Below are 11,142 nucleotides of genomic sequence, written 5' to 3' on the forward strand. Positions count from 1 at the left end.
TTTTGTTATAATTTTTGTTTTTAAATTTCATTTTTTATAACTTTTAAAAAAAATTAACTGCTTACTGGAGTTTTTATTTCAAAAAATTTAATGAAGACCAAAGTATAATTGTTGGAAGTTTTAACCGCATGGACAATTATTAAAAAAATGGATCTTTTAAAGTAAAATTCTGTCCTTCAACTAAAACTTTTTAATCTGCATTTTTTTCACATCTTATTTTTTCAAAATTAGTAAAATCAACTGTTAACTTTATTTGAAAGTAATTAAGTACTCTGGATACATTTAGTATAAAAATCTATTTTTGACATTTTATCTTAATAGTAACAAGTAATTGTTTGAATATTTAGACAATTTTTGTTGTTGTAAAAAAGGTTGTATTTCTTAAAGAGGTATTATTTATTGAACATTTTTTTGAAATGATGAAAAATTGCTTTATTTAAAAAGACCTCAAGTAATTTTGTAGGTGAGAGTACAAAGATCCAAGGCATCATAAGCTGTACTAGTTTAAACAGTTAAGATAGAGTTAAAACAATTATGACCCAGCTGCTTATTTCTTCTAAATCCATTTTACATGTTTTTATTTAGACAATAACTTTGGCATTTTAAAAGTTTCTTTTCATATAAATGCTGTAAATATTATTTGCTTTAAATTTTACTATTTAATTATAAAAATTAATACAAAATAAATAAGAATATATTAAAATAAATAAAGTATAAAAAAAAAATAAAGCACATAAAATGTTGATGCTATTTAAAACATTTTTTTTTTACTCAGTCATTCCATTAATACTGAAAGAACTCCAGGTTGTGGTAGTACTATTGTTTTCTAGGTAACTGTAGTTTTGTTTTATATTTTTATATAGTTTGTTAGTTTATCTTACAGTTGATGAAGATGATGAAGTTTCAATTAAAGAAGCTGCTGAAATGATTGTTGAAGCTATGAATTTTAAAAATCCAATTGAGGTATGAATTTCTCAATCTATTTGAAATTTAAAATCTAATATTATGTCCTACCTGTTGCTAATGACTTTGTACCTTTAATCATATAACTTTTAATGTATATAATTTCATTATATTTCACTATATTATTAAAGTTTTTAGTAAAATTTTTGTTTGAAACACTTTTTATATGAAATATTTTTAAATGATTTTATATTATCCCTGGTTTTAGTAAAATTTTTGCTTGAATTATTTCTCATCTGAAATGATATTTTTTTAAATTTTATTTCAGGAGAAATTGTTTTTAAAATTAATTTTTAAAAAAATAGTGGTAGTATGTAGAGTTAAGTGCTGTACTTCCTAAGGTCAGAGGAGAACTCGATCGTAGAACCTCCTAATTGTTAGTTAAGTGTTCTACCAATGGACTATAACAGAATAGTTATAATCAAAATTAATTTTTTTTACTTTTATTGTAAAATCAAATCTGTATTTTGATAATAGTTGTTATTGTTATTTACCTTTCAAGTTTACATTTCAGAGAATATTTACCAGAAGTTTAAGTTTTAAAATAAACAAATTGATATAGCACATATTTTAACTAAAATTTTTTAGCATTATTTAAAAAAGTAGTTTTTTGAATTTAAGTAAGACCTCAATAAAAAATTTTTTGAGTCTAGCACAATTGCTAAACCCAGCAGCCTTTTTACTTCAAATCATCTTCAAATCCTCAAAATTAGTAACTATTGAAAAAAAAATCTGACAGAAAAATATTAGATTATGCATTATCTTTATGCATGTGTGAATCTCTTCCAACCACAGTGAATAATGAAATGATCATTTTGTAAGGTTCTATATAATTGCTGGCATTTTCTGGTTAAAAGTTATAAATAATATAATAAGTAAAGAGACATTTTTTAAATTTATTTAATAAGTTAATTCAACTTAAAAAGGTAATTTTTATTATACAAAATTTACCTTTTTAACTTTAATTAATTAACTTGAATTAATTAATGAGTTAATTAATTCAAGTTAAAAAGGTGTTGATCAACCGGATAGCACCAGAAACTCGAGTATGGCATAGCACAGCTCTTATTTTTCAAAATCACCCAGATGCTGTAGTCACCTAGATACTGTAGTTGCTTGAGGTCAAGCTGTTTGGAGCCCATTCTTTAGTGGTAATCAAATTAGATCAATTGTCTTGGCTGAAGTGCTATGTCAGTTAAGGTATATGTGCTGGTGTTAAGATTTGCTGGGTCCATACTCAATTATATAGACATAACAAGGACATATAATTGTGTATATGTATAATATATGTCAATTAAATATATAATATGTCAGTTAAATGTCTTTGTTAAGCATGATGTTTGAAATGATAAACACCATTGAAGTCATTTTGTTTGCAGAAAGCCCTGAATGAGCGTGTAGTGAAATAATCCGAGCAGAAGTTGCAGTTTGAACTTTAGATGCTCAGTTCCTATTGTTTTTTTTTTTTGTTTTTTTTTTTTTGTAAAGTTGCTCTTTAATAAAGAGGAACTTGTTGGTGAACTGAATTTTTATGGGGGCATTGTTAGGAGCTCAGTACTAAAAATCTACAAAGCTTCAGTCTTTTTGATTTGAAATTGTCATCAAAGAAAAGCACTTTTTGGAATTTGTATGGGTGTAGTTTAAACTCTTTGATGATGGTTTAGGTGCTTACACCAAGTTCCAATACCATCAAGCTCATGGAACATTGCAGATTACAGGTGATCTTCTTCCATATGACATTACTGCCTAGTATGCCTAGCTGCTGGTAATCTCAAATAGTTTCACTGATGTAAGATGACAGATTAAGGAGCCGTCGAGCCAACACTACTTTGTCTGTTAGCTTTGTCTATTGTTAATGTCTATTATCAGAGATGATAAACATATTAATAATATAAAAATAAATATAGGTAATACATATCTAGCTTGCAAAGCCTCAATGAACCTCATTATGTTGCCTTTGTTATGTCATAATACTTATTTGTTATGTCAACTTTGTTATATAGTAGTACTTATTTGTTATGTCACCTTTGTTATATAGTAGTACTTGTTTATTATGTCACCTCTGTTATGTGCTACTTATTTGTTACCCTATACTATTACTTATAGTGTAGACATTTTTGATATATTTTATTATCGAATCTTATCCTATTTTTATTATCTTATCAAAATTTAACTAACGTAACAGTAGTGGAAAAAAGTTGTGTTTTATTGTAGTGTTTCCTGACCCTCAACAAAAGCTGAGGTGATCTCATATATAAAATGATTCAAATTTATAACTGGAAATTTAAGCTTATAAATTATAACTGAAAATTAATTTCTTGCTAAAAATGAATAAATAAATATAAATATGTAAATAACAGAATAAAAGTGTTGTACTATATACTAAAATACTTAAAGTTGTGCATTGTAGTTATAGTTGTAGTCATAGTTGATTAATTTTATTTGCTATTATGAATTTTTTTTTTAGTATGATACAACACGAGCTGATGGCCAGTTCAAAAAAACTGCCAGTAATGCAAAACTAAGGAAATTATGGCCTGAATTTAAATTTACCCCAATGAGACAAGGTTGTCAACTAAATTATTTTTCACACATAGATGTTTTATGTTATTATATGTTAAAAATAATTTTTAAAACTATAAATTAAACTTATTTTAAATATAATGTAAATTATAATATAAATATATTTATATTACATATATTTTGATTAATAATATTTTAATTTATACATTAGTACCTTTTTTTCAGCCATTCAAGAAACATGTGATTGGTTTGTAAAAAATTATGAACATGCACGCAAATAAGTTCACTTTGTAAATATTAATAGGAAAAAAATTGGATTTTGTTTTTCTAGCTTTTTTTTTTTTTTTGTAAGTCTCATAACCGATTCACAACAAACATGTTATATATAATATTATTCCCACCAAGTTTAAAATCAGTTTTAATAAGACAACAGTATTTAAAAGTTTGTTTAAACCTTGATAATTTAGTTTATGATGTTATTTTTTTATATTTTATTTGCCTAATTTTGTATGTTTGTTACTTTTTTCTTTCATATTGGCTAATAAAATTTTTCTATTTGTAGACCATAAATTTGTTATGAACTCTTGTTATAGGCCTCTGCCTATTTTGCCATGAGGTTGTCAGTGACCCTTTATGTAGACTTAAATCCCTATTACAAGTCAGATTTTTTTAAATTTGAAGATAACAAATAATTATACATTAATTTTAAAGAAGTTCTCCCAATTTCTTTTGTTTTAGCTAGAATATGAAAAAAAAAATAGTTTTTTTTGTTTTAATGTGTTTTTCATTTGAGTTTTCTTTAACTTCCAATATTCTCATACTTGGAGGAAATGGCATGCTAGGAAGTGCTACTGTACATTCTTTATTAAAATATCCTGGCCAATATAATATTACTATAGTTAATCGTGGAAACTGGTATTGGGATACTGAGAGCACTGTTAAACCATTTGTTAAACACTTTGAATGTACAAGAGGTGATGGATTTCGGGAAGAGTGTGCGATAATTGCTAATATTGACAGTTATGATGTTGTTATTGATTTTAGTGCTTACAACCCACTAGATATTGAGGTATATTTAATGATAATAAGTTTACTTGTGCTTGTTAATTTATTGTTTGTATTTTTATATAACTATTGTGTCATAATAATTTTTAAGCAAATTCAAGTTTACCAACTATTGATATTACTAATAAAATGCATATTGTTATATATATATATATATATATATATATATATATATATATATATATATATATATATATATATATATATATATATATATATATATATTTCTTTCACTAAAAATTTTGTTCAGCTATATTAGTTAATGAAAAAGGTTATCATTAAATAAAACTGATTTTTTTAGTTGAACAAGTGGGCTACTATTGTGATTTGCATCCTAACACTAAAACTAAAGATATTGTAAAGTGTTTTGTTATCTTTTGCCACTCAAAAAAGAACTTAGAACTTCGAAAAGTGAAAAAAAAAAAAAAGTCTCATAAGTTTTTATAAAGGTCTTGTTCAACCAAAAACTATGGTGCTAAAAATGACAGTTGTTTTTAGCATCATGGTTGTCAAAAAAGTCTCATGAACAACTTCAACAACAACAAAAAACTGTAAAAAAATGTGCGGAAGTAAAAAACTTTTACATCGATGGTAATTATGTAATTTTGTCTAACTTGCCCAGATGTCAGGAGTATGTCCGACTAGTTTGATAAATAAAACATTTATTGTGTTGAAAAAAGTTGATAATTCTACTTGTGTCCCAAAATTAGGAGCTGTTTTTTGATCAATCATTAAAGGCTATATATATGAAAATAATTAGGAAGCTAAAAATGAAGATCGACTTAAAAAAGAATCTGTTTTTGTTTCACACTTGTTTCGGAAAAGTTGAAAAAAATTTTTACTATTTTTGTACGAATATGTTGACATTTCAGAAAACAGAAAATTTAAAGCAATATATTCTAAAGGCAAGAATGTGTTTTTTCAGTCGCAAAAGTAAAAAAAATGAATATATTGTTTACTAATTTTTTGTTCAGTAAATTTTTTTCTGTATTGTTCATGATTTTATGCCATTGTGATCCTAGGTTATTAAAAATAAGTTTCAATTAAGGAACAAGCTTGTTATGGTTTTCAATCCTATAGTTCATACAGTTGAGAAAAAACTTCATAAAGATGGAGATCTCCGTAATGCACAACTTGTGGTTGGAAAATTATCAATGGCAGTTTTAATATACACTGGAGCAACATGACATCAGGGTTCTACCACTTATGTGTCAGCTTATCTAATCATGTTTGGATGAACTGACACCTTACATAAGCCAAGGAAAGAATAGCCAATGAACAATATACAAAGTTTCATGCGTCTTTACTGGAAAAAGTATCATTAAACTAAAATGCTAATAATTTGAGCAAAATAAATTAAATTTGTCAGTTTCCTAACATTTTTTTAAAATTATTTAAAGTCGGTACTTTTAAAATTATTTATAGTCGGATCCTGAATAATTGAAGGCAAAATGAATATCACATTTACTAAGTGTTCTTAATCAAATATTGTTACCTGTCTGGTAACAATATTTGATCCAGAACACTTATTTCTGTTGTCACTTTCAAATCACTTTCCAAATAACATTTTTCGGCATGACAGAGCTCCCTGTCATACAGCCAAGTTGAAACAGCTTTTCTGAAAACCCAAGAACCCAATTGTAAATTTGTGGATAACTATCAAGCGATAGATAACCCACCATAAGTCAAGTAGCAAAATCCCTAGGACAATGGATTAAACTAACATTTGGGAATATTATTCTAAAATTAATGAAATGTGTTAAAAGTTTAAAAATGCCTAAAGTGTGTTGAACAGTTTATTAAATCAAAAATAAACAAAAACTTAAACTTGAATAGTATAATGTGCTTACTAACAGGTCCAAAAATACAGAGTGCATAAAGACGCTGATTGAAGAAAGGCAGAAACCTTTTTATAAAAGAAAAATAAGAAGCTCAACTTTAGGCAATTAAAGAAAAAAAATTTTGAAGCCATTGATTTTAAAAAATTTCCAAACATAATTACTTGTCACTTTTATTAATAACTTTTTTATCATCTAATTTATTAACTTTTATCTTTTAATATCCACTCTCTCTCAAGCAATTAAGTTTTTATCTATGCATATGATGAAACTATTGTTAAGAAAAGTGTAGATGAGGTAAGCTCTATTCTTTTTCATTTTGTAATCAATTATTCAAGTGAAGATGTTAAACACTCGGAATTGTTTTGTGGTTCATGTGTGGGTCAAAATAAAAACTACACAATAATTTGTTTTCTGGTTTTTTTAGTTAATCAGAGGAAAAAGATTTATTTAATCAAGACATCATTTTCAAAAAGAGGCCATTTTTATCTTGAATGCAATAGACACAGGTCTTTTTAATTGCAAGGAACATGCTAGCACATCTTCAGACTGGCATGAAATATTCAGGGATGCTAGAAAAAAAGCATTTTTATTATTATTACATATATTACATTGTTATTAAGTTAAAGCAAGATATGGTAAAAAGTATGATTCAGTTTTTAAAACCTGTGTAAAAAGCTTAATGTCCCGTGTCTATGAGACCTCATAAAGAAATCATATTCTCAAGCATATTGCCTAGAGTAATTACCCATAAAAACTTGTGGAATGGACTTATCTTTAATATGACTATTTTGTCCAACACTAGACTTTTTTCCAATGGCATATCCAGCCCTAGACGTTTAAATAAAGCTGTTAGTATTGTTGTACCTTTTAGGCAATATCAGAAAGAAAAAAAAAATTATGCAACTAATTACAAAGAGTTTCAGGTCCTCAAGAAATTTATGTCAGTAAATTTTATGACAGTTTGGAGCCCAATGAAGCTAATGATGATCCACAAGACAAAACTTTCAGATAATTAAATAATATAAGAACTATTTTTTTTCATAAAATTTTATTTAATCTTTTAAAACTTTTTCTTGATTTCATATAATGCAAAAGTTTTTTATTTTTTGCTTTTGCATTTTTCTTTTATATTTTTAATATTTCGTTTAAACAAATTTTGTTTTATTGTTGATTTATTTATTTTTGTTCTTTTATGATTATTTATTAGTTGGAGTAAAGAAGGCCAATTCTGGCCACACAATCCTTTAGTAAATTAGGCTTGCAATTGTTCTGGCCATACAATCCCTTAGTAAGAAAAAAAAAGCAGAAAAACGCCATTCCATTGACTGATCAATTTATTCCGAAAGATCCTTTACTATCTTATTAATAAAGTTTAATAATTTGTAAGTGGAATTTAACAATCTTAAATTCCATTTACAATCGAAAAAAAAAGTATAGTACAAATTAATTGAAAAAAAGGCAGAGTCCATTTTAACCATTTTAACAAAATATTCTTGTAACTTTCTTAATGAAAAAGGTCCAAGCAATATTTCTGTATAATTTGATTGTATATTGGACACTCATTAAAAAAAAATAATGATATAACACTTTATCTCTTAGTTACTTATATTTATGATTTCAAACATTAAAACTATTTATATATCTCATAACTAAAAAATTGTGACAGCCATTTTTTTTCAGGTTGTTTTCATATATATATATATATATATATATATATATATATATATATATATATATATATATATATATATATATATATATATATATATATATATATATATGTATGTATGTATGTATGTACATATATATGTATGTATGTATGTATGTATGTATTTATATATATAATATGATATATGTAGGATATTTTGATATTACTGCAAGGGAAGTTCAAGCGATACATTTATATAAGCTCTGATTCTGTTTATGAAGTATGTAAGCATAAAGATGAAAAAGAGTATTTAATTGAGACAGATGCAGTGAGACCAACTGATCCAGTTGAAAGGTTCATATTTTTTATTTCTATTATTTAAATTTTTTTAATGTTATGTATATATATATAGGAAAAATAAGCTTGAATAAGACCAGGAATTTTTCTTCGTAATTTCACTAAAGATCTAAGACAAACTAAATTATAAGATAATTGTAAAAAGAAATTTAAATATATATATATATATATATATATATATATATATATATATATATATATATATATATATATATATATATATATATATATATATATATATGTACACATATATCAAAGTAATAGGATATATAGATTTTGCTACTTTTTCACGCGTCTTTTTTATTTAGTTAACTGCTTTTGGGTAGGCATAATATTTAATTTTCTATTATCTTATAACCTACCCCAAACTAATCACAAATCATTTCACATTTTTAAAAACCGACTTAATCTGTTCACTTACTAATTATTAGTATAATTATAGTTATTAACTATTTTTATATATTGACGTAATGTGTATATTTTTAAATTAATCTAATGTGTAATCTAAATTAATCTAATGTGTAATGTCTAATTTCTTTACTAGGTCTTTTGAAACAATTTTTAAGAGAAAATAGTTTTAAAAGCTTTTTAACAAGCGGCATAACATTTGAACATTACTTTTAGAAAATGTAAAAAATTTATAACTTCAACGTTTTGTATCTATAAGCAAAAGTCCTTTTAACTGAAAATGACCAAATAATACAGAATAATTTTGGGCTTATTATTTATTATTATTTTGGGCTTTCATGGTTTGGTTTTATTTTTGTTACTAAAATTTAAATAACTGAAAAACAAACGAAAAATTGGAAAAAATAATGAAACTTTTTAATTTTATAAACTATATGTTAGGGAAAAATTGGCTGAAAAAGATGATTATGGACACAAAAAATTGCAAGGTGAAGAAGTCTTGGAAAAGTTCCATAAAGTTTTGAAGTATAACTTTATTAATTTAAGATTGCCAGATGTGATTGGCCCAAGAGATAATACTCTTCGTTTTTGGAAATATTTCATGAGAGTCAAACTTCAAAAAACCTTAGGACCACTTAGCATTCCTAAACATGAACAAGAAAGACAATTAAGTCTTGTGTATAATAGCGATGTTGCTGATCTAATTGTTTCTTTATTAAAACCAAATTTGCCTGTTGATGTTCTAAATCAAGCGTATAACCTTGCTTTCAGAGAGCCTATTTCTTTAAAGAAAATGTTGTTTTTTATAGGGAAGTTTGTAAACAAAGGCGATGTTTTTTTTAATGAAACAGATGAATTGATACACTATGGTATTCCGTCTGTAACTCGAGGACCAATTGATATTACCAAAGCTGTGAATATTTTAAATTGGAATCCAAGTAGTATCTATAGTGTACTTAAAGAAACGTGTCAGTTTTATGAAGATGCTGAATATAATGTAGACTATAAGTTTTCTTTGGATCTCGTATTAGACGCTCTTGATGTAAGAAGTGAAAGGTACAGAGACTTTATAGAGATGCATTTTGAAAAATTGTCACCCAAAAAAAGAAGATTTGCAAATGAACTTTAAGCTATAGCTTCGGGAATATTTATAAATATATATACATATGTATATATATAATATATATATAATATAATTTATAAAAATATATACATATATAGATAATATATATATATACATGTATATACATATAAAAATATATATTATACAACCCTCGGAATTATGGTCGACATTCGGCAATGCCGACCTAACTGAAAGTGTTTGAGGTCGGCCAAAACACTTTCACTTTTTTTGCCGACCTCGTTTCTATGTTTTATGGTAAGACCTTTGTATCAAATACTTTTTGCCGACCTGATGCCGACCTCTAAAAGATTGAGGTCGGCAAATTATTGCCAAACTCATTTTTCCTAATTCCAAGGGTTGATTATATATATATATATATATATATATATATATATATATATATATATATATATATATATATATATATATATATATATATATATATATATATATATATATATATATATATATATATATATATATATATATATATATATGCTTTTTTCATAGATTTTTATATTTATTGATGATAAATCTCGATTATTTTTTCTTTTTTGATAGTTTTTATATTTGAGAAAAAAGTTTTTTATAGTTATATAATAAATATGTTTTATTAAATAAATAGTAATATATTCTTTAAATTGTAAACATTTAAATAGTTTTTCTTATATTAATTATTTGTTTTTTAAGTCTCGATAGTCGTGTTTAAACTAAAAGATATTACCTTCAAAGTGTTAGAAAGGTTTAATTTTTTGTAATATTTTGTAAAAATAAGAATATCGAATATTTGTGTGCTTTCTTTGTCATTTGTAATGTGATATTTTGTGAAATGATTCGCTATTATTTTGTATTCTTTATGACTGATAGTTTATATAGAGTTCTTGAAGATTTGAGCATTTTGATTAATTCGACTTAAAAATTATCTCACACACGATTTATGAATTATTAAATTATACTGTAAACTAAGTATTGAATTACAATATAAACTATGAACTTTATGCTATATTATATATAGTGGTATACAGAAAGAAACTGAATAGAATGCAAAAAAGAAAAAAAGATTGATTTCAAACAAATAATTTATAATAAAAACAGATAACATATTGTGAAACAGATTATGTATTTATGAAAAGTATGCATAAGATAACAGTGTTAATGTAAAATTTAAAATTTATGTTCAATGTTGCTGTGTTTTTATTGTTATTTTTGATGAA

The 11,142-nt window shown here is 25.1% G+C and overlaps 2 protein-coding genes across 2 annotated transcripts in view; both read left to right on the top strand.

Annotated features, from left to right (window-relative positions):
• LOC136071860 (GDP-L-fucose synthase-like) overlaps nt 1-3,816 on the top strand; it is a 42,938-nt gene extending 39,122 nt beyond the window's left edge. Inside the window, exons 8-10 of the mRNA XM_065797395.1 lie at nt 884-963; nt 3,431-3,530; nt 3,712-3,816. Coding sequence (XP_065653467.1) covers nt 884-963; nt 3,431-3,530; nt 3,712-3,767 — 236 coding nt within the window. The 3' untranslated portion in view covers nt 3,768-3,816. The remainder of the gene's footprint in view (nt 1-883; nt 964-3,430; nt 3,531-3,711) is intronic.
• A 376-nt stretch (nt 3,817-4,192) lies between these two features.
• Nucleotides 4,193-10,078, top strand: LOC136080580 (uncharacterized). The gene is made up of 3 exons (XM_065797394.1): nt 4,193-4,555; nt 8,252-8,394; nt 9,247-10,078. The coding sequence occupies exons 1-3, from the start codon at nt 4,232-4,234 to the stop codon at nt 9,932-9,934; spliced, it is 1,155 nt and encodes a 384-aa protein (XP_065653466.1). The 5' UTR covers nt 4,193-4,231; the 3' UTR covers nt 9,935-10,078.
• Nucleotides 10,079-11,142: the final 1,064 nt, after the last annotated feature.

The sequence above is a fragment of the Hydra vulgaris genome, chromosome 05, assembly GCF_038396675.1.
Source record: "Hydra vulgaris chromosome 05, alternate assembly HydraT2T_AEP".
Classification (NCBI taxonomy): domain Eukaryota; kingdom Metazoa; phylum Cnidaria; class Hydrozoa; order Anthoathecata; family Hydridae; genus Hydra; species Hydra vulgaris.